Raw genomic sequence first — 25,559 nt, forward strand, 5'->3', positions numbered from 1 at the left:
ATCAATAAACTCATCACAGCCTAGCCAGATCATGCCCTCACATTCCATTCAAACTTTCCTGTGATCACTGAATAGTGATCAAGGATGCCTGGCTAGATTTTCCTTTCCTGAAAAAAAGACCAGGAAAAACGTCATGCACCAATTGCAGGTAACTGAGCACAGGCCAGGAAATAAATCAGGAAACATCAAGGGTGATTAGCTTTTTAGACTGGCCACAGATTTACAGGTTTTACAGAAACATGCATAGAGTTGTGGAATTAAATCCTCAAATTCAATGTAATATAAACAGAATATGTTTTTTTTGGGTCATCACATACCAGTGGCTCTGTTTATTAGAGGGCAATCATTTCTAAATGAAGGGGGCTGAAATGCCATTTAAACAACAGCTGGTGTTCAGCTTCATTAATCACATTAAGGTTCCAAGAACACTGATATTTTTGGGCCTCTGCATTTTTCTATATCTGTTCCAGGATACAACTTTTTTAAAAAGTGTTTAGAAAATGAATCTCTCATATTTAAGTTGTGCAGTTTGAAAGCTGGAAAGCTTCGGTCACCAAAAGAAAGTGAAGTCATAAGCAGTCATTTGTAAAGCAATGGTTAGACAGTACTCTACTGACTTCTGACTAAGAAAGACCACAAAGCAGAACATTTCAATATTTCACTTCAATTGTTTTATAACCACAATGTTAAGATCAAAACAACTTGACTGTAGAGATTTTTAATACACTCTCTTGCTGACTAGACAGTACAAATGAGATTTAGGAAATATCAAGAAAAGCCAAAAACAAAAAAGGTCATTCAACTCAAAGCTCATCTCTTCAGTGCAATATTGTGCTTCTAAAGTGTGTCAAAAAGCACTTCACAGATTGGCTTATGGAAAATAGAAATAGGTCAGTGAAGGAGATTAGGATGGGTGGGCCAAAACGTTGAGTGAATTGAATTTTGGGGGGTGGGGAGGGGCATGTTTTAAAAAGGTGCAGAGCAACAGAATAACTTTCATAACTAGGCTCTCAATTTTCTGCAATATTGAAATCTTATCCCACCGAGAAGACAGCTTTAAACCAAGCTGAACCTAGGAAATGCTCAATTAAAAATCCATGCATCGCCATAATTCCTTCATCTGATCAAATCATCACTGCAAAATCAATGAATCACTTGTTTTAGTTTGGCATATCCTCCTCAGTCTGTCGTCCCAGTTGCTCTTTCAACAGAGGAAGCACATCAAGCCTGCCCCATGGATACACCATGGAAACAAATTAAAGCTAAATGAATGGCACAGGCAAAATTTCCTTGACCAATCCAATCTTTGGTGGGGGAGTATGAACACTAACAACACTTAGTTTTTTTTCATTGTCAAAGAGGTATGCCAATTAGGACATTAAAGAGTATGCTATACTTCTGCAACATGCGATGAAACAAAAGTTATTTCAGTTCCCATCATAAGGTATACTAATTCAGTTCTATATCCATCACAACAGCGACATGTGATAATAGAATAAAATGGTAGTGTCCACCATAACCAAAAAATACACAGCTCTTCAATACTTAAAAATAAACAGAAACCATGCACAACACAATTTAAGAATTAACAGGCTTCAAGAAAAGGGATTTTGGTGGGAGAATTAGTAAACTCATACAGTCATTTTGCTTGACAGTTCAAAGATAAACATAAGTTTCACACATGAAAAGGTTTTTTCCCCCAAAAATAACTATTCATAAAAAGGACATCACACATCAGTTCAAATTTTACATTATATAAAGTGCAATATAGTTCAATACAGTTGAATTTCTTTCATAGTATCTGGCACTTTGAGGTGCCTCATTACATTTATAACTACAGGTTATATTTACTAGATGACATTTCATGTCAAACATACAGCCCGAGGGGTTTTACATGGGTTCCAGCCCCTCTGTATACTATGGCAGGTGGGCCTTAGACTTTGTCCATTGAGCCATTGCAGCAGCTTCTCCAAGCTTTAATGCGTGTCCTTCAGTTAGTAGTCCTGGACCTTGACACTTGCCAGTCTGCAACATTCAGACATGGGCTTCTCTTTGCACTGGAAGGCCAGCAAGTATTGGGCAGACCAAAGAGCTTTTTTTTACCAAGTTTATGGTCCTCCAGCAACATCTGATGTTTGTCTCAGTGTGCAAACCTGGAAACAGCCCTTACAGCACAGAGTCCTGCGATACTGAGCTACCCAGGATGAACCTCGACAAAAACCATTGCATCTCTTTCCAGACTTTCATTGTAAAGGCACATTCCAGAAGGTGGTGAGCGACAATCTCTTCCCCATGGCAGCTGTCTCAAGGACAGCATGCAGTGACCCTGAGGTTCAGGGTATGCACAAAACGTTTCCGCAAGACACAGTCCAATTGAATAGAACGTTCAGCCACAACATGGCCAGATCAGTCCTTCGTAACACGGGGGAAGAGATAGAACCTGAGCACTTGGTGACACTTGGTATTTGCGTACTAAGAGCTAATGCACAACTTGATGCAGCTGCACACAAAGGCTGTCAGGAATGAGGGCAATGTTGGGGACGATTTTCACACTTTTATCTAGGGATTTGTACATGGTGCCCCTGCAGACAGAGTGCATATTTAATCTGCATATAAAGTGGAAGGTGGCTTGGGTGACTACATCAGCACCAGAGCAAGGTATGGGCCAGGCCTGCACCACCTACAGCAACACAGAGGCCCCCATAACTGATGACCAGGTTCTTATCTGCAATGAAGAAGGAGCATCACACCTACATGCAAAGTTTCTGTTTCCCCTTAGCTATACGCTCCACCCAGGTACACGCCCCAGCCCTCTGAACCATAAGTGCAAAGTGGGTAATGAGGCACAAACACACACACACACGTGAATAATAGATACATAGACTTTAAGTTGCCTCATCCCTCTGCCCACTACGTAGCAAGAATAGGCATTTTGTACATCAATATATCATACTTGGAGAAACTTTTTTCCTGTGTGATCAGAAATGTTGACTGATGGCTTTATACTGTGTGGAAGGCAGCATTAAAGCTCAAGTGGCATTGTACTATTCAAACTATTAAGTTTTCATTTTCACATAAAAGAAACTACTCAAAAGCAAGCAATAACCATTGAATCACAACAGCTTTCACAGCACATTCCTGGCACTAGTTTCAAAACTGGATTCTTCGAGTTGAGGAAAGAAAGATATCACAGATCCTGAACGCTATCTAGCAGAAACTAAACCAGTCAAAACCACAAAACAAGTCAGACTATTTCAAGATATTCAAAAAACAGTAAGTTGAAGCCTGTCACTTTAAAATCTGTTATTGATTTAAAGAAGCATATCAGCAGGGATGGAGGATGGGAGAATGGAGAGAGAGACAGACAGAAACAGAGGCAAAGCGCTACAATATTACCACTCTTTGCTGAAAGCTATATGACAAAGCTTAAGAAACAGCCTAGGAGCTAAAGTAAATTAGGAAAAGTGAAATACAATGAATCAGTTATCCATCATCTGAGCAGAGTTTAACAATTGATACAGATGAATCCCACTTGATTTCACCTTAAATAAATTAGCAAAGCATAAAAGGCCTAGCAAAAGCAAAAAATCCAGTCCTTCAATGGCCTGCAAGAACTGATGCTTTGCGCTATTTAAACATCACACACACACTTTTACAGACATACTGCAACATGCACAGTGCTTTGAAGTTACAGTTTGCAACTTAATTTCCCTTATGCCAGGAGATGGCTAGCCAAGGCAAGCAATCAAGATGTCCTTGCTGTTAGCCTACATTGACCAGGCTGAGCTGGTTTAAGACGAGCCTAGTCAGGTCCTTGGGTTCTCCAAATGAAAACCAAGAACCCAGAGCTGAAAATTCAGTAGTGCAGATTCCAGGTCTCAGACATGCATAAGATCTGCCAACATAAAAAAAGCAAAACTTCTGCAATTCAAAAACAGAAGGACAGGTGAGTCCACTTAAAGTCAGGAAATACAGAAGTAGAGACAGATTTGCTTTGAATTTAAGGAGTAATCAATACAACACATTCCCATATTTCATCAGTTATCACAAAGGATGGAAGCTCAGCCTGCAACTTATATACAGATCCATTTTTTTTATATAAAAATATTTTAAATCATTTGTATATTGCAATCCTCAAGTCCAAGACAACAATTATGTCATTCATTAACTATTTACATTTGTGTAACCAAAATACTGCATCACAAACTTAAACAATTCAATTCTCATGTTCAATAGTCCAAATGGCAGATGGGATTCTATTACCTGCCAAGTCTTAGAACTAAATTTTATTTCATAATTAAAAGGAACATCTAGCTGCTCCAATATATAAATGCAGAACCCACTGCATGTGATCTGGGCCATACAGATCAGGAAGGTCTAGGTTTGTTCTCAGACAGAATTGATGAGCTGATTCCAATTGCCTTGGAGAAAACTTAGAAATCATCAACTGGATACCCATTAATTTGAAGGTACCTTTTGCACTAAAAATTTTCATCCAATATTTGAATTACGTAACTAATATAAAGTGGAAATGTGGTACTTAAAAGTGAATTATCAGATATTTTCAATCAGTCCACTTTGAAATCAAGAATAGGCTGCATTTACTGACCCATGCCTTCCACTGAAAAGCATGTACGTACATGTTACGACAAATTAGGGTAGACAGAATCAAAGTAACTCTGAAAACCCAGTATCACAACTGACGCATGCAGAATGATCATTTGACGCATCAGATCCATATCCCAGTATAAGTCAGTACCTTTATTTATTTTTATATTCTCCTACAATTTTCCTTCCTCCCCTCCCAAAGGTAAATGATTCTTTAACTGGAACATGGGCCATTACATGGCAGTCACCACCTGCATGCACCCAAGCATTCATTATTTTTATGTGAACTTTTACAGTCAGTGCTGGAATACTATCCAACAGTGGAGCTTTTGAGCCCAAACCTATTCTCTCCACACAGCAATCAGGTCTAAGTCCCTTTTCAATGTTCCCCTGTTTAACCCAAGGGTTCTACAACCAACTGTCCCACCCCATTCCAGCTCTCAGGTAATTCAACAAAGACTGGGGTTGAAGCAAGGACCTTAATGCTCTTGAGTTGCTGTCTTTCATATATCATCCACCCAATCACCACATCTAACAAAGCTACTGTTGCACACAAAAGGAAATTTGTCAGGGGAACAGGTCAGCCATATAAAGCAAAGTCCCAAATTCAACAAGTATCTGTGTTCAGCTGGGACAGCAGAAGGACTGCTACAGTTGGACTGTGTCTGTGGGTTAGAGATAGAAAAAAGGACAGCCACATCAAGCCCTTGATCACTGGTCAGTCAATTGTACATCTGTGGATGCAGGGAAGGGCAATTATCAGGCTTAGCTCCATGTGACTGAACAGCTTGCAAACTTCCTCAAAGTATCAGCTGCTTAGTAAAGATAGAGGAGGGTGACTAGTGCCCATTAAACCACAAGGAATTAATGCTTTTAGGGAGAAAGGGAAAAACAGGCAAAAGAGAAAATGTAATTAATAGTTTAACATAAGCAATGAATGGTGACATAGCATTGTCAAAACAGTAATGTAACTGATTTATAGCAATACAACTTACAAACCAGATACTGTATTTTGATTTCTAGAAAGTTAGAGTTCATTTTACAGGAAGGCTTTAACAGGGATATGAGTACAAGAAGTAAATGTGCACCACTTCCTTAACCTATATACTATGACCATAATAACCACATTAATCAAATGTCAACTGTACCATTTGCATTACAGTGTACAAGCATTAAAATTATCATTGCTCAGGACTGTAGCAACAGTTCTCAAATCAAAGAATTAAGAAAAATTCTTCTGTTACATACAAATTATTTTAATTCCAGTTCTACACACACAATCCTGAATTGGAACCATGTCACTGTTCCTTCACGGTCACTGGGTCAAAATTCTGGGAGTTCTTCCCTAACAATATTGTGGGTGTACCGACACGCAAGGGGAAGTTTGTCAGGGGCAGTTTCTCAGGGGCAATTAGGGATGGACAATAAATGCTGGCAGTAACACCCATACCTCGAACGAATAAAAATAAATTAACATCGCATAGTATTATTTTCTAGAAATTGTATATATACAAAAAGGGTATGCATTTTGCAAAGTGAAAGAGCAGACATTTTCAATCAAATCTCATACAACATAGTCCAATGTAAATTGCACACATTTTGTGCATTCACCATCCTTGAAGATTTCAGGGCCATACATCATACAGTGTGTAGATCACAGCCTCAAAAGTCACACAAAGTTTGAATCCATGTTCCTATTATTTACATACATTCAAAGTTATGATAATAAATGTTCATACTCCAAGTTGGAATTGATTCACCAATGGTGCAAGAGTCTTGAAACAGCCTTTTCCAACACCCAGGCTCCAAAAGAAATCAAGTGTCAATTATGAGCAAAATACAACTGCAATGCCTAGTTCTCAACTGAGAACTTTTGGGATATAGTGTCCACACAACCTTAGGTTGGGCAAGTCTGGTTTAAGATGAACAATAGTAATTGACTGTAATTAGTACCTCTAGCTCTCAATGGCCTAGGATCATACATAGAAAACTGCATGAAAATGGTCCTGTTACATTCTGTTGCTCATCAGCTGTACAGTGCTGTGATAGAAACTAATATAATAGTCAAAAATTTCAGAAAACCTCATGCAATCAGAAACGTAATGGTTATCTTTATTTTTTTACAATTCCCTTTGATCTGGCATTGATTTCACTCAAGATTCATGACTGTGATATAATTATGACTATTATCTAGAAACAATAATTTTTAGGAACTACTGTGGTTATTTTAATTTTTTTTTAAAGGTACATGATTGTTTTACTTAAATATCCTTGCAAATGTGAAGACAGCTTCTGACTTTCCATATATTGATCAGGAATGCTGAACTACATATCATCACATTTCCACATTGTTCATTACTGAATCCATTCCTCATGAATAATTAGCTTAAAATTAAGTTCTGCTCATTTTTATACTAGAAATGTGAAGGATAGCTGGTGTACAGAGTATTAAAATTATGGGGTGGAGGTGCATTAGTTGTGCAACATATTTTGTTGGTAGAGGTTTGTTCTATGTAATTCAAAACAATATTAGATATGCAGGACCCAATGTTTGAGAGGTTCTACTCTGATTCTCCTAGTTATGCCAATATTTATTGATTTTCATACACATAATGACCACTGAATAGTGGTATGAGGAATTTCTAAGCGGTGGGGAGCAGTTGAAGAATATATTAAGTACTCTGCTTCATAAGCAAATGCTGTTCAGTTTCTTTAAGTTAGCAATGCAATTGTGCAAGGGAGTTTTATTAACACATGTTAAAAGTGACTCCCACCTTCCATAACCCCCACCACCCAGCTAACAAACATTAAATAGTTTATTCCTGTCATCTGAGTCAAACTCGGACACCTTTAAGCAACTTGCATGCATTATCCCCCTCCTCCCAACCTGCCAAAAAAAAGTAATCAGCATTCAGCAATCAACAAAAAAACTTCTCACTTAGTTTCCTTCAATGTCATTTGCTGTCAAGACACTCCATTAATGACGTGTTCACAAATTCAAAGCTTGAAGAAAGAGTTCTAACATTACACGCCCATTAAGATTTGGCAACTCTTAACAATTGCCCATTTTCAATTTACAAATCAACAGCTTAATTACTTAATTTCTCCCATAAGTAACAAGCAGAAAACACCATGAAGAGGCCTTTAACCATGAGAAATTTCACACGCTGTAATTAGTGATCAATGTGCCAATGGTTCTTGACAAAAAACAGCCAATTCTCAGGAATTTCACACACGAGTAACCAACTTGGCTATTTGCTTTTAGTTGTTCAACGACGATGCACTAATGCTTCATTTAAAAATAGCCCCTTGTGCAAGTCACAAGCCCACTGATAAGGTAACAGAAACAGGATACTATACAGTTTATTTCACCATGACAATGCCTCAATATTTATCCAGTCAGTTTTTACTGCCTTCTACAGTAACACAATTCATTAATTGCAAACTTCAATCAGCACGAACAGACCTTCCTGTTGCAAACATTTTCTCCTGCTTTTGGTTAGTAATCTCCAGGAAAAATAGTTACAATGCAAATACTGTTATATTGTTATTATCCAATTTCTTGATGTATCTATTGTGCAGAATCAGATCACTTTCACCCTTTTTAAATAACTACCATGGGGCATAATTATACTCATTACCCCAAAGTATATTCCCTTGTGTAAACAGCCCCAACGTTAAATTAACAACTTCTCACAATACTGTCACAATTGTGGAAACTTAAGTGTCTGGATTGCCACATAGTCAAAAAAAGGTCAAGCTATGCAATGACAGGTATTTGTTATTTCTCAAATAAAACCAGATAATTCTGGAAAGATCTGTGTCTGTGGACAGAAAAGGCAAGGTAAAGCCTCAGGTGCGACTGTAGCTTTAGAGTGCAGAAGGAGGCCATTCAGCCCACCGAGTTTGCACTGGCTCTCTGAAAGGCCATTCCACCTAGTCACACTCCCCTGCCTTATCTCCATAACCTTGCATACATTCTCTCTTTTCAGGTAGCAATCCAATTCCCTTTTGAATACCTCGATCAAACCTGCCTCCACCATCCTTTCAGGAAGTTTGTTCCAGACTCCAATCCTCAATTTAAAATATTATGTTTAAAAAACTTTGTTATATAAATTGGCTATAAGATTTCCTGTAAATCAGAGATTTTTTCTTAATAATTGTGTGCTAATTGTCAGAATTATTGTTCCTTACCAGAACTGAAAGCATTATTTCTTAGCTTGGTTACTTAGTCTGTACCACAAAAATAATAATGACGACAAATGAAGTTTAAGTTGGCAAATGAACATCCTCTATTAGCTACAGAAACTACCTCACAGCGAAGGTCAATTATTGAGATGTTGATGGTTTCAAGTCTCTTTATCTTATCTTAACTACAGGTTTCTGAGAGCCTGAACATGAATAATCTAATCAAATTGTAATGAAACTGAAATTTATCCAATGTTTTATATGTTATAACTTTTCATTCAAATTTCATTTCGGGACAAGTTGGCAAACATTAAACTGGCTTCTGTTAATCACTTTCTGGAAGAGGTTTTGTGTTGTGTTATAGAATGATTAAATTTATGTTGGTTTCTGCAAATTACTTCTTTTGTTTTGAAGAATGAGATGCTATCCCAATACTGTCAATAATATAGGTATGGGCTTCAAAGGATGTGTAGTCTCTTCAGATAAACAATAGCTCCAACAGGAAGAAAACAGTTTAATGAAGTCCTCAGATAATATTTGCATGTTTGACATTGAGGGAAAGAAACAGTTATCATGTGCTTTGGCTGTAGGTCGGGGGCGGGGGGGTTAACGCTATAGGAGAAGGTAATATTGAATCAAAATTCATCTTTAGCATGAGGGCTTTCTTTCAGTATAAAGTCAGTAAGATTGCTGCTCAGCTTGGAAACCATTTGTCGAAATCACTATGATAATAAAGATTCCATGGTAGCTAGAACTCATGTTTTCATTAAAACTCAGTTTAATGCACTCTGAAAAGGATGAAGAATCTCAAAACAGTGTTTGTGCTGGTAGATGTTAACATTTTTTAACATATGTTTAACATTTCCAGCTACTGTTTAACATGCATATTTCCTTTTGCAATAAAAAGGAGAGGGGCAAAACAAATTAGTAGAGTGATATCAGAGCGGAGATGTTACATCCAATGATCCCTCTAATTTTTCTTTGTTGCGTGCAGCATGCTTATTGTACTGTGAGATAACTTCAAGATTGCTGCATGGTCACCCACCACACAGCTTAGAGAAACGTATCAAGAAAGATTGAAATGGCTAGACCTCTTTTCTCTCAGAAAAGAGAAACTTGAGTGGGTTTGGGGGCGGGGGGCCAAGTGGGGCGGGGTGGGGTGGGGTGTGACTTGACAGAGATCTTTATGTCAGGATTTCACAGGGTAGGCATAGAGATGATTCCACTTGCAGGCGAGACCAACGCTAAGGGCCATAAATAAGATAGTCACTAATAAATGGAATAAGGAATTTAGGAGGATTTCTCTACCCAAAGACTGGTTAGAATGTGGAACTCACTGCCAAATGGAGTAGTTAAGGCTAACAGCATAGATACATAATGGGAAACTAGATATGCATATGAGGCAGAAAGGAATAGAAGGATATGTTGATGGGGTTAAATGAAAACGTGGAGATGACTCAGAAGGAGCATAAACAGCGGTATGGATCTGTTGAGCTGAATGTTTCATACGCATGCCTCAGAAAGGTAGAAGTTGTGGTCATGTGGAACACTATTCCACAAATGTCACACAAGTTTAAATTTTAGTTGATAAATAGCACATGTTTGCCTTTAATACTTCTGGTCACCACAAAAGTTAAGAGTATTTAGAATAATAGCTTGGATTGTAACACAATGATCATGAAGGGGCAGCAATGTCAGGTGAATGATTGCTCACAAAATACTGCCAACCAGTGATTGGAGAAATTGTGGCAGCAGAGGGCAATGTGGGACTTAAAGTGGGGACAGCAAGGTGAGCAAGAACATTGACACTTGATTAAGTGCTCCGAAAACTTAAGATCTGAGAAAACTTTGCTGCCTATACCCTAACTTGCATCAAGTCCCACTCACCTATTACCTTGTGCTTGTTGATCTACACTGGCTTCCAGTCTGGCAATGTCTCAATTTAAAAATTCTCCTTTTCTCCAAATGCCTCTACAGCCTCATCCCTCCAAATCTTTAACGTTCTCCAGCCCTCAGAGATCTCAATGCTCTTCGAATTCAAACCTCTTCTAAATCCCCAATTTCCTTCATCCGACCATTGATAGCCATGTCTTCAATTGCCTAGGACCTCAGCTCTGGAATTCCTTTCCCTGAACCTCTCCATCTCTCTCTCCTCCTTTACATCATGCCTTAAAACCTAGCTTTTGGACCAAGCTTTTGGTCACCTGTTCCAATATCTCTTTTTGCAACTGTGTCATATTTTGTCAGATGCTGTTCCCGTGAAAAGCCTTGGGGTGTTTTACTGTGTTGAAAATACAATATAAATACAAGTTGTCATTGGGGCTTTCACATAGTATTTAAATGCTAAAAAGCCATTTTTCAACTTTGATCCTCCTCATTATTACACCATCCATGTGGCCCTTCTTCATGTGAGCCCAGATGCTGCGTTTTTGCAAGCAATTTTAACCAAATTATTACCCATATTTGAAAATATTGTTGCAATATCATAATGGTACATCTTGCAAAGATGGTCTCCACTCTAATTTTAAACTTCCTCTGGGATTACCCTCCTCCACTTTTTTTGACAGGGGATGGATAGGCAGACAGTTTCCTCCCAAATACCTCATCTGTAATCAACAACTAGGAGATAAATAGTCATTTGGTAGTGCAGAACTTGAGTATTGCTGAAAAAAGAGACCTGTCTAAGCTTTTTGTCTTGCACTCATCAGGACACTTGCAAGAATACCAATATAAGGGGAAAACAACAGTTTATACTTTATGTGAAGAGAGTGCTGATTAGTTGGCAAGAGACATTGCCATGGAGAATACACCATTGATGGTGACTGACAGTTAACTGCCAAGCATTGTTTGAAATTTGAATCACGCAGCTTGACCGTAATTGGTCAAGGCATTGCCCTGAGGAATGAGTCAACGAATGGCTGTCACTTATTTTGTTTAGCTGAAACAGGCGCAATAATGTATATGTTCGCTCTGTTTGCAAAGAACAGGGCCCTGTGTATTAATGTACTTAGCTTCCAGTGCACACAAATGCACTACACTGAGTCCAACTGACAATCTTAAATTGGTTGTCAGTGTAATTCTTACCACATTGAGGATTATTTAGCAAATCTTGTCCAATCACAGAATCACATCAAATGTTGGACACTGTTTTGAATTTTGCAAGCACGGGCTGGTTGGGTACGGTCTGTACCCTGCCCGTTGTGAACAGCAGAAGGGACATGCTGTTTGATATGATCCGCCTGTCTTTGGGACATACAGCCTACAACCTAGCATTACACTGGCACTGAAATTCATATACCACATGACCCATTTGAGAGATAGGCAGAATGTCTTTTTGCTTTGATGGCAGCATCCTGTTAGTGGCGAATACCACTCGTGTTGCTACTACATAGTAGCAGCATGAAACAGCTACCTTCACCTGTTGCTCAAATTTTTGAGATACCTTGCCTTTCCAGGGTAATCGGAGGTAGACTGGACACTTTTCAGGGCAGAAGCTAGGAGATACTTCAATATGCTGTAGGTTCATTTATTTTTTCTTTCCATATACAGAAGTGTACCCAGAAGTGAGACATTCTTTCTGATGCCTTATGCACCAGACCCTAATAATTTCTACTGTTATACTTCTAAGTATTAAAAAACCTTTTACAACACGGCTGAGTTGCTTTTAAGTAAACAGGGAACAGATTACATAGAATATGCAGCACAAAAGCAGGGCATTCAACCCAACCAGTCTATGCCAGAATTTATATTTCACTTGAGTCTCCCATCTTTCCTCATCTAACCATTTTAGCATAAATCCTCTATTTCCTTCTCCCCCATATACCTATCTATATTAACAGAATTAACAAAAACTCAGCAGGTCTGGCAGCATCGGCGGAGAAGAAATCAGTTAACGTTTCGAGCCTTCATGGCCCTTCGGCAGAACTGAAGCATAGTTAGAAGAAGGGAGAAATATAAATTGGTTTAAGGTTCGGGGGGGAAGAGAGAGAGAGAGAGAGAGAGAGAGAGAGAGAGAGAGAGAGAGAGACACATTGAGGGTGTGGTGATTGTGGAGATGAGCAGATAATCAAAAGATGTCACAGACAAAAGGGTCAAAGAGGTGTCGAAGGTGGTGACATTTGTCCGAGAAAAGTGCTAATTAAGAATGGAAGACAGGATATTCAAAGTACAGCTCTAGTGGGGGTGGGGTGGAAAGACTAATAATGTTTTAGTTTAGATTTAAAAATAATGGAAATAGGTGGGGAAAGAAGAATCTATATAAATTATTGAAAAAAAAGGGGGGGGGAAGAAACGGGGTGGGGATGGGGGGAGGGGGAGTTTAAGATCTAAATTTGTTGAATTCAATATTCAGCCCAGAAGGCTGTAAAGTGCCTAGTCGGAAGATGAGGTGCTGTTCCTCCAGTTCCTCCGGACAGACCGCAAGAAAGACCCAAACCTCCCTGTCGCTTGCCATTTTAACACTCCACCCTGTTCTCTTGCCCACATGTCTGTCCTTGGCTTGCTGCATTGTTCCAGTGAAGCCCAACGCAAACTGGAGGAACAGCACCTCATCTTCCGACTAGGCACTTTACAGCCTTCTGGGCTGAATATTGAATTCAACAACTTTAGATCTTAAACTCCCCCTCCACCACCACCTCCCCCCCCTTTTTTTTCAATAATTTATATAGATTCTTCTTTCCCCACCTATTTCCATTATTTTTAAATCTAAACTAAAACCTTGTTAGTCTTTCCACCCCACCCCCACTAGAGCTGTACTTTGAATATCCTGTCTTCCATTCTTAATTAGCACTTTTCTCAGACAAATGTCACCACCTTCGACACCTCTTTGACCCTTTTGTCTGTGACATCTTTTGATTATCTGCTCATCTCCACAATCACCACGCCCTCAATGTGTCTCTCCCCGCCTCCCTCCACCCTACCTTAAACCAATTTATATTTCTCCCTTCTTCTAACTATGCTTCAGTTCTGCCGAAGGGCCATGAAGGCTTGAAACGTTAACTGATTTCTTCTCCGCCGATGCTGCCAGACCTGCTGAGTTTTTCCAGGTAATTCTGTTTTTGTTTTGGATTTCCAGCATCCGCAGTAGCTTTTAGCTTTTTGTTTTTACCTATCTATATTATTCACTCCAATTACTCCCAGTTCCCCACACTCCACTTTCTGTTTAACCAAGTTTTTTCTGAATTAACTATTTGTTTTCTAGGTAATTATCATATTAACAGCTTCTAGTTTTGCTCTTCCTCAAAAGTTATAGAGAGTCAGGGTCATCTCCAGCACAGAAGGAAGCCACTTTTGTGTTGAAATTCATTTGCCAATTATATGCCGAGTTAGCAAGTTTGTTTTCTTGTAATTTGTGGCAGTCCTCAGTATTGGCTATCACCCTCAATGTGGGGTCATCCACAAATTGTGTTTTGATTCCAAAGTCCAAATTGTTAATATAAACTGTGAGCATCTGGTCCCAGATCTGATTCTCGTAGAACCCATTTCCACCATTCCGTTTAGCTACCCTTTACCCCGACTCACCAATTTGTCTTGCAACCAGCTAGTCTTCCATTCCGCCACTTGTCACATGCTCTGATCATGTTAGTCTATTTATGACCTTTTGGAAATCTGGATAAATTAAATCTACATCATTACACATGCTTTGTCTACTCTCCGTTATCTCTCCAATTAATTCAATAAGGTTGTTCGAGCAAGACTTTTCTATTTGAAATCCATGCTAACTATTCATTATTGTATCATTGATTTCTAGCCTTTAATTTTTCTCCCTTAGTAGGATTCCGTTATTTTTCCTGCCACTGATATTAAACTGACTGGAATACAGGCCTAGATTTTGCAGTTGTAATGACAAATCTGTCAGCATTTACCATCATTCCTCCTCTGCAACCATGGGTAGTTAAACACGGAAATCCAGAGATTTTTATTCTTTCACTGGGTGTGGGTGTCGCTGGATGGCTAGCATTTGTTGCCCATCCTTAATTACCCTTCAGAAGGTGGGGTTGAGCCACCTTCTTGAACCGCTGCAGTTCACGTGGTGCAGGTACAGTGCTGTTATGGGGGGGATTCGGTCCACGATTCTGCACTTCTCCAAAGGGTACGCTGCTGAATCCCAACAGGCTGACATCAAATAGAAACCACTCATCTGACAAGAGCTTGGCCTTTTGCCATATTAGTCTTTCCGTAAAAAGCCCTTAGAAAAGTTACACTTGTTGAATGAGATTTTTAAACGGCATGCTAAATTCATAATTATTGTTTAAAAACCTCTCTGGCTCTGAAAATCTAATTTTATATTTGTGGAATGTCAAATTTCTCCACCGTGACTAAAAAATATATGTGGAATTTGTGTGTTTATTATTTTAGCTCCTACTTCAATCCCATGCATATGCCCCAAACATTTATTTTGCTCGCTAAAATTTAATTAAAACCAAAGGTTAATTAGTGCATTTTAGTTCCCGATTTGCTGTCTATGACAATACTTCAATGTGATTGGCTGCTTACCCTGCTTGATGACACGACTGTGTGGGCACTTGTAGATCCCCTTGATTTGGCACCAGGCTCAAACTAATGTTGGAAAAGAGGAAATCCAGGCCACAAAGATCTTTCCACGAGGACACTGATCACAGTCTGGTTCAGGTGGAGCCCATCCACAGCAGCAAAATTTCTTCCTATCCCAGTTCTGGTGCCAGTGTCCCATGAAAAGGAACTACTCTTACCCACAGCAACCCTTTAGCCATGCGTTAATTCTTCTAATTGTCTGTGTCTGCTAACCTGTACATTGCTCAGACAATAATCCAGAGATTATTACCCTGCACATGCCACATTTTAAAATTTAGCTCAAGATAGACAACTCATCCTTCAGGACTCCTACTGGTGGCTGCAGAGGACACTATCTCTCCTTCTAATTAAAGGATCCACAGCACTACCACATTTCTCCTCTGTTCTTCCCCCGCAACCCCAGGCAGCATTCTGAGCTACAATGCCTTGATCTGCCTTGTGACTGTCCTCCCTGTATTTTATCTCCTTGCCCTCACAGGCAGGAAGTACAATGGTCACACAGGACCAATGTCTGTGGGATCTCCTTCTCAACTTTTCCGATCCATTACCCAGCTCCATAATACCTCCTCTTCCTGAACCCATCCTATTCTCTGGGATGTAAGTGTGTTCTGGATAAAACTATAAAGAAATGCTTCCCACTGTCTTATGTTTTATAGTGGCTCGAATTCACACTCTAACTCAATTACTCCAAGTTGGAGTGGCTCATGGCAGAGACATTTACTACAGATGTGGGAATCTGGAACAAACTCTCTGTTCACAAGCTCCCACATATTACAGTCCTGACACATGGTCTGCCTTCCCATCTCTCTTATTTATTTATTTTCTTGATGGCCTAGACTAAAATTAGGTAGGCTACTCGTTAAAAAAAAAACAAATTATCTACCGTTTACTCACCCAAGAGCCAAAAAAATTATGCAACCAATCTTCAATCTGCTGTCCTGTAATGTCATCAGATCAGAGTAGTTTACCCCAGCTGAATAGATGCTACTAGAAAACCTCAAACTTTTGAAATTGGTATAGGTATCTTAGTTCTTGATCTTTGCTCCTTACCTTATTTATTTATTTATTGATAACTACTTTTACTGTATTTCAAGTTTATTTTGTTTACTCCTTTGAAAAAACACCAACTTGGATTAAGCACCAAAACATTGAACAAAATTTTCAATACTTACTGCCTCAAGCTTACACAGATCCCTACAAGTGTTCATCACAAAAAAGCAGCACCTGATGCTGCTGCGTCTCCGCCTAACACTAGTTCACCGGGCCAAACTTTCTCAAAAGTTTCCCCTGCCCTAGGCCTGAACCCACATCTTCTTGTAGCTTCCCTCCCATCTCCCCTTGTCCTCTCTGAGCTCATCTTGTCCATGAGACCATGTCCTGGCCCCTCAATAATATTTTCACTAAACTACTGACCATTCAACTTCCCCTCCCCACATTAATCGATATTATTAACAGTTCGCTTTCTTCAGATGTTGTCCTTCTCTCCAGTAAATTTGCCATCAAAATCCCTCTCTTCAAAAAAAAATCCTTGACCCCACCATTCTTGCAAACTACCTCCCCATCACCAATCTCCCTTTCCTCTCCAAACTCTCTGAATATGTTGCCGCCTCCAAAACATGTGCCCGTCTTCCTCGGAACTCAGTGTTTGAATCCCTCTAATCAGGTTTCCGCCCCTGCCATTTATACCAAAACAGCTCTGATGAAAATCAGAAATGACATCCAATGACTGTGACAAAGGTAAACTACCCCTCATCATCCTTCTCTATCTGCCTGCAGCCCTTAACCGGTTGAACACACCATTCTCCTCCATCTCCTCCCCACCGTCTTCCAGCTGGGTAGGACTGCTCTTGTAAAATTAAAATTTTGAGACCAAGTTTGTCAGCCAAAAGTCACGGGGTCAACTTTTACACGGATGATGTTTGAGAGGTTGAGAAAAGTGAAACCCAAAAAGAAAAACACATTGTAATGGAATAACGTAAAAACCAATAACAAAGAATATCAATTATCATTCGTAGTCTGAGCACTTTAATAATTTGAATAAATAAAAACAAAATGTAAACAAATATTTTAAGCATTTACTTATTGGTATTCATTTTCATTAGTATTTATATATTTACAATGAAATCAAATCATGAACACTCCAGGGTTATACTTTGGTGAGGAAATATTTTGGTTTTGATCCCTAAAAAAAATTAGTGACAACTTTCACACGAGATATATGAAAAATTATGTTCTTTTAGCCCAAAAATCGTGAGGTCAACCTTTACACAAGTTTATACAGTATCTATCTAATCATCTCCAGAATGTCAATTTGGGGAGGCGATGACGTAGTGGTATTGTCGCTGGACTAGTAATCCAGAGACCCAAGGTAATGCTCTGGAGACCCTAGTTCGAATCCCACCACAGCAGATGGTGGAATTTGAATTCAATAAAAATCTGGAATTAAAAGTTGGATTCTATCCATGACAGGATCTAATGATGACCATGAAACCATTGTCGATTGTTGTAAAACCCCTTCTGGTTCACTAATGTCCTTTAGGGAAGGAAATCTGCCATCCTTACCTGGTCCGGTGAGTCCAGATCCACAACAATGTGGTTGACTCTTAAATGCCTAGCAAGCATTTTACTTTATTCCATTGACTCTGAAATGGCCTAGCAAGCCACTCAGCTGTAACAAACCGCTACAAAGTCACAAAAAAGGAATGAAACCAGACGGACCTCCCGGCAAGGACCTAGGCACCAGAAACGACAATGGTAATAGCAGCCCAGTTGACCCTGCAAAGGCCTCCCTACTAACATCTGGGGGCTAGTGCCAAAATTGGGAGCGCTGTCTCACAGGCTAGTCAAGCAAGAGCCTGACATAGTCATCCTCACGGAATCATACCTTACAGATAATGTCCCAGACATCACCATCACATCGACTCCAGACCCCATGAAGTCTCATGGCATCAGGTCAAACATGGGCAAGGAAACTTCCTGCTGATTACCACATACCACCCTCTCTCAGCTGATGAATCAGTGCTCCTCCATGTTGAACACTATTTGGAAGAAGCACTGATAATGGCAAGGGTGCAGAATGTACTCTGGGTGGGGGACTTCAACGTCCGTCACTAAGAGTGGCTCAGTAGCACCACTACTGACTGAGCCTGCCGAGTCCTACATGACACAGCTGCTAGACTGGGTCTACGGCAGGTTGTGAGGTAACCAACAAGAGGGAAAAACATACTTGACCTCATCCTCACCAACCTGCCTGCAGCAGATGCATCTGTCCATGAGTGTATCGGTAGGAGTGGCCACCGCACAGTTGTTGTGAAGACGTAGTCCCGCTTTCACATTGAGGATACCCTCCATTGTGCTATGTGCCACTACCACCATGCTAAATGGGATAAATTTCAAACAGATCCTGGGCATCCATGAGGCGCTGTGGGCCATCAGCAGCGGCAGAATTGTACTCGAACATAATCTGTAACCTCATGGCCCAGCATATCCCCAACTCTACCACTACCATCAAGCCAGTGGATCAACATTGGTTCAATGAAGAATGCAGGAGGGCATGCCAGGAGCAGCACCAGGCATACCTAAAAATGAGCTGTCAACCTGGTGAGCTATAACACAGGACTACTTGCATGCCAAAAAGCAGATGCAGCAAGTGATAGGCAGAGCTAAGCAATCCAACAACCAACGGATCAGATCTAAGCTCTGCAGTCCTGCTACATCCAGTCATGAATGGTGGTGGACAATTAAACGACTCACTGGAGGAGGCAGCTCCACATATATCTCCATCCCAGCACATCAGTGCAAAAGAAAAGGCTGAAGCATTCACAACAACCTTCAGCCAGAAGTGTCGAGTGGATAATCCAACTCTGTCTCCTCCAGAGGTCGCCAGCATCACAGATGCCAGTCTTCAGCCAATTCGATTCAATCCACATGATATCAAGAAACAGCTGAAAGCACTGGGTACTGCAAAGGCTATGGGCCCTGACAATATTCCAGCAATAGTACTGAAGGCTTGTGTTCCAGAACTTGCTGCGTCCCCCCTAGCCAAGCTGTTCCAGTATAGCTACAACACCGGCATCTACCCGGCTATGTGGAAAATTGCCCAGGTGTCCCTTGTAAACAAAAAGCAGGACAAATCCAACCCAGCCAATTACCGCCCCATCAGTCTACTTTCGATCAGTAAATTAATGGAAGGGGTCATCAACAGTGCTATCAAGTGGCACTTGCTTAGCAATAACCTGTTCACTGACATCCAGTTTGCCACTCAGCTCCTGACCTCATTACAGCCTTGGTTCAAACGTGGACCAAACCACTGAACTCCTGTGGTGAGAGTGACTGCCCTTGACATTAAGGCAGCATTTGACTGAGTGTGGCATCATGGAGCCCCAGCAAAACTGGAGTCTATGGGAATCAGGGGGAAAACTCTCCACTGGTTGGAGTCATACCTAGCACAAAGGAAAATGGTTGTAGTTGTTGGAGGTCAGTCATCTCAGCTCCAGGACATCACTGCAGGAGTTCCTCAGGGTAGTGTCCTCAGCCCAACCATCTTCAGCTGCTTCATCAATGACCTTCCTTCCATCATAAGGTCAGAAGTGGGGATGTTCGCTGATGATTGCACAATCTTCAGCACAATTCGCAACTCCTCAGATACTGAAGCAGTCTATGTCCAAATGCAGCAAGACCTGGACAATATCCAGGCTTGGGCTGACAAGTGGCATATTACATTCACACGATACAAGTGTCAAGCAATGATCATCTCCGACAAGAGAGAAACAAACCATCGCCACTTGAAGTTTAATGGCATTACCATCACTGAATTCCCCCACTATCAACATCCTCAGGGTTACCATTGACCAGAAACTGAACTGGACTAGTCATATAAATACTGTGGCTACAAGAGGTCAGAGGCTAGGGATCATGTGACAAGTAACTCACCTCCTGACTCCCCAAATCCTGTCCACCATCTACAAGGCACAAGTCAGGAGTGTGATGGAATACTTCCCACTTGCCTGAATGAGTACAGCTCCCACAACACTCAAGAAGCTTGACACTGTCCAGGACAAAGCAGCTCAACTTGACTGGCACCACATCCACCAACATTCACTCCCTCCACCGCTGACGCACAGTAGCAGCAGTGTGTACCATCTACAAGATGCACTGCAGGAATTCACCATGGCTCCTTCGACAGCACCTTCCAAATCCATGACTACTACCATCTAGAAGAACAAGGGTAGCAGGTAAATGGGAACACCACCACATGGAAGTTCCCCTCCAAGCCACTCACCATCCTAACTTGGAAATATATCGCTGTTCCTTCACTGTCGCTGGGACAAAATCCTGGACTTCCCTTCCTAACAGCATTGTGGGTGTACCTACACCACATGGACTGCAGCAGTTCAAGAGGGCAACTCACCAACACCTTCTCAAGGGCAACTGGGAATGGGCAGCGAAGCCTACACCCCGAGAATGAAATTTTTTTTTTTTAAATGGCTTCTCTTTCTACTCCTGTACTGTTACCTCTTATGTTCCCCCAAGGATCTATCCTCAGCCCCCTCTTGTTTTTCATGTACATGCTGCCCCTTGGTGACATAATTCAAAAGCAGAGCATTGGTTTTCGCACGTACATTGATGATACCCTGCTCTATCTCAACACCATCTTTCCAGATTCCTCCACTGTTACCAAATTATCTGACTGCTTATTCGACATTCAATATCAGATGAGCAGAAATTTCCTCCAATTAACCATCAGAAAGACCAAAGCACATTACTTTCAGCCCCCACACAAACTCTGTTCCAGAGCTACTGACTCCATCCCCCTCTCACTACAGTCTGAGACTAAACCAGTCTGTTCACAATCTTTGTGATATATTTGACCCAGAGATAAGCTTCATATTCGCACTAAATCAACCTATTTCATCTCTAACATTGCCTGCCTCAGCTCATCTACTGCTGAAACCCAGATTCATGCCTTTGTTACATGTGACTTGCCTATTCCAAAATATTTCCATCTGATCTCCCACATTCTACCCTCTTTAAATTCTGAGGTCATCCTAAACTCTGCTGCTATGCCTTAACTTGAACCAAGCCCCATTTACCCATCACCCCATGCTTGCTGACTTACTCGAGTCCCAGTAAAGCAACTTCTTGATTTTAACATTCTTCTCCTTGTTTGCAAATCCCTCCATGGCCTTGCCCAACCCCATGTCTAATCTCCTCCAGTCTCAAAACCCTCATATCTGCGCTCATCAAGTTCTAAATTCTTGTGTCCCTGATTTTAATCACTCCACCAAGGTGGCCACACCTTCAGTCTAGGCCCTAATCTTTGGAATTTCTTCCCCACACCTCTCTTTCCTCCTTTCTGAAATTCCTTAAAACATCTTTGACCAAGCTTTTGGTCATCTGAACTGATATGTCCTCATTTGTTTCAGTGGCTTATTTTTGTTTCATAATGCTCCTATGAAACACCTTGGGAAGTTTTATGTTATAGTCATATATAAATTTATGTTGTCGTTGTTTCATGTTCCCAAAAATCCATTTCTCACATGTCAACCATTGAAGTTTATCCAAGGCTGTTTCCTGCCCATAATTCATAACTGGCTTAGAGTCCAGTAATAACTGCAGGCAGCAAAGCCCAAACTCAAATACAAGGCTCTCAAAAATAAACACAGGTCGAGTATCCTTTATCTGAATCCCTCAGGGCCGACTGTGTTTCAGATTTCAGATCATTTCGGTTTTTGGATACCACATATAGGCCTAGGCCCACTTACATGGCAATGGCCGAAGCCTAGGCTGGCTAGTCTAAAGTAAATAAAATGGCTAGAAAAGCAATATGTGCCACTGAATAATAAATACAGGATACCTGTAATAAGTTTCCACCCGTGGCACCATCTGCAAATCTGCTTCTAGGAGACGGTTTGCAAGGTAAACAGTGCAGAAAAGCAACTAAATTTCCTGCGCTAAAGGTCAGGTGCGGTGAGCGAGGGTAGAGTTGGCTCAAGTCACAGACATCCCAAAAGCATTCAAAAAATCTGCTGTTTTTGGACGTGTTCAGGTCTCGTGTTTACAGATAAAGGATACTTGACCTGCAGTAATTTCTTTTACTGGCTGAGCACAAATTAAGTTTTTGTAATTTAGCAGCGTTCAATTTCTTATTTTGCACTTCCTCAATTTCCCCCTTGCTTATTATTGCCCATGATCCTCAATAATCAATTCCATCAAGAGGTAGATCGAAGCTGGGAGAGAGAGTTTGGTCAATCTCTCCCACAAATTGTACTTGCATCTTTAGAATGTTGTTTTAGTGCAGAAGCCAATGTAATGAAGAGAATCGGCAGACCCAATCTACTTTGTTAGATCCTGTATCATTCTCTGCCCAAGGAAGAACAAGCTCAGAGTTGCACTCCCAAGCAGCCAAAAGGTGGTTAAATATCAATGACAGGAAAATGAAACAGCAACATCAATTCTCTAGTATTAAAAATTAGTTTTAAAAAACTTTAAAAAGCCTTGTATTGAAGTTATTCTGAAGTGTGAAGTTTGTGTAAATAGGAAACAAAGACTAATAATCAGTGCCACAAGTTTAACTGTAAAAATGCAAACAGCAACATATGCAAAAGCTAATTATTGAGAACACTATTCAAGAAGTTTACATGATGTGTCCTTGCCCGAGAGGTGCAAAGCTACCTCTTCACAATGATCTTACACCTCCTGCCAAGTACTTTACACCAAAATTATGTGACATGGTTTCCACTGGAGCAAACACAAATAACCATTAACTGTTTAATATACCAATCTAGCAGCCACATTGTCAGAACCCTGGAAGCAAGGCTCCAATCAGCCTGTCCTCATGTCTAGAAAAAGAATATTTGACACCAATTACAACTACAATTAACCATTACAACAATGTTTTACACTCATTTCCATAATGTAAGTTCAAATGCGGCTAGGTAAAGAAAATGGCTGATTGCAAAAGGTGGTAAAATGACATTACCAGCACTGACATGCTCCCCCTTCTGCTTATTTTACATAAATAATAAAGATTTCAAAATAAACTACAGAGACTACTAAAAGTTCCATGCAGTTTAAAGATCAGTTTGGCCCTTATTGAAGGCTTTGTTCTTGCCAGAGGCATATACTAGTTACCCCATTCTTCCAAAAACAAATGCCCTCTTTTTATATAATATATAATAAAAACAGAAAATGCTGGAAAAACTCAGCAGCTCTGGCAGCATCAGGGCAGAGGGAAAAAGGAGTTAACGTTTGAGTTTGTGTGATTCTTCTTCAGTTACTCTTCTTCACACGGACTCAAAACGTCAACTGTTTCTCTCTCCACAGATGCTGCCAGACCTGCTGAGTTTTTCCAGCATTTTCTGTTTTCATTTCAGGCCCACAGTATTTTGCTTTTATCTTTTCACTTTTTTATACTTTACCAAGGCAAATTCTACATGAGTACAGAGAAATAATGAAGTTCCTCCCTGACTCATGTCACTTACAAATGGAAACGTATTTAATGCAATTGAAAATACTGATTTGACATAAAGTGTCATAACAGGAATCAAGAATGAAGCCAAAAATTTTAATCCAGCAGCCACATTGTCAGAACCCTGGAAGCAAGGCTCTTGTAGATGTAGATCATTCAGCATAAATGGAAAGGAGCCAATGTTTCAGACTGGCTCTTAGCAGAAGTTCCACTCAGCCTGAAGCATGGACTTTCTTATTCTCTCCATAGATGCTAAATAATCAAATGTAGTTCTAATATTTGCTGTTTTTGTTTGAGATTTGCAATTTATTTAATTTCAAACAATACAGCAGCAGTGCTTGGCATACCAGCAAGCATCAGGTTAAAAGGTTACAAATAACCTCATATTAATTCATCAAACATTTTCTGTCTACAGAGTATTTGTGATGTGAGAACGACAGACCTGGAGGTATCACCAACCTGACGGTGTGCAGAAACTAAACATTAATCACTAACTCACATGACCAGGTTCAAGGGTAGGTGTATCTGTTTTTTCACACTGGTTTTGTGCAAGGCAATTATCAAGATGAACTATTTATAAAACAGGACTATTTCAAACAAGATGCAAACAAAATAAATAAATGCAAACAATTGTCGCTAATCTTTTGTTTTAAAAGGAGATTCTGACACTTTCTCAAAAGTAAACAACCTATTAGGTATATACTAAACTTTTAAACGAAAAACCAGGTTATAAACACAAGGATTGCAACGATTTCCTCACATACAACCACCCCCACCCCTTAACGAGAACTTCAACATTCTTACTCATTACAGATTGCACAACACTGTCGCTGCGCAAAGAACCAGCCCCAAACATTCAAAACGGCTTTTAAGAATAAGAGCTCACTTTTCCTGCAGCATCAGCTCGTTTTCTAAACTGAACCTTCTTTCTTCTGCTATTAGGTCCACTGAGAATCGTCTAAATTTAAAGTGATCGCAGCCACAGCTTGGTCACCAAACACAGGACGGGACTCCAGACATTGAGCAACCAACACAGCCGGTCCTCCTTCCAGGTGTCCCGCCCCCGCCTCCTCACCCCAGCCGGGGCCCAGCCACCCCCTCCTCATCCTTACTCAATTCCCAAGTTGTTGCCTGACCCACCTGAGAAGGCTTGAAAGCTGAGGCAGGGACACCGTTCCACCGCTGCCCGCCGACAGCCGATGCCTGCCGCTTAGCAGCTTCTCCACCACGGCTACATTGCCGGTCCTGGCCGCCTCCAGCAGCTCTTGCTCCTTGCCCATGGTGTCTGCCCGCACGCCCAGGGTCGCCTCACATTCACCAAGCAACCGCTTCGCTCCCACCCCCCCACCTAAGCTTGCAGTTACGCGCACGCGTACTCACTGCCTCCCCTCCGGTTCTCCCCGAATAAGGCGCAAGCGCATTCGCTGCCTACCCGCCCACTCCCGGAGCCAGGCGCAAGCGCAGAAGCGCTCGCTCCCCGTCAGCAGCCTCGCTCCGACGGCAGCGAATTCGCCTCTGCCCATGACGTCATCCGGTATGCACAAGGGAGGTGCTTTGCTGGAGAAGGGATTCCCTGCACTAACCATATCCTGTGTTCCAATCACAGAAACTGGCAAAGCTTCGTTACCAAGACCACAAGCATTCAGAGCAACGTTTAAGGTCCCAATCATGGTGACAGATTGCAATAATATATTTTAAATAAAAAGAAATAACTTTTTATTTATATAGCACCGTTCATGAC

At 40.8% G+C, this 25,559-nt stretch overlaps 1 protein-coding gene across 1 annotated transcript in view; it reads right to left on the bottom strand.

The window, feature by feature from the left end:
- Positions 1–25,211, bottom strand: part of anks1ab (ankyrin repeat and sterile alpha motif domain containing 1Ab) — a 436,373-nt gene extending 411,162 nt beyond the window's left edge. Inside the window, exon 1 of the mRNA XM_078547799.1 lies at positions 24,959–25,211. Coding sequence (XP_078403925.1) covers positions 24,959–25,098 — 140 coding nt within the window. The 5' untranslated portion in view covers positions 25,099–25,211. The remainder of the gene's footprint in view (positions 1–24,958) is intronic.
- Between the last annotated feature and the right edge of the window lie 348 nt (positions 25,212–25,559).

This window comes from Cetorhinus maximus, chromosome 8 (genome assembly GCF_964194155.1).
Source record: "Cetorhinus maximus chromosome 8, sCetMax3.hap1.1, whole genome shotgun sequence".
Lineage (NCBI taxonomy): Eukaryota > Metazoa > Chordata > Chondrichthyes > Lamniformes > Cetorhinidae > Cetorhinus > Cetorhinus maximus.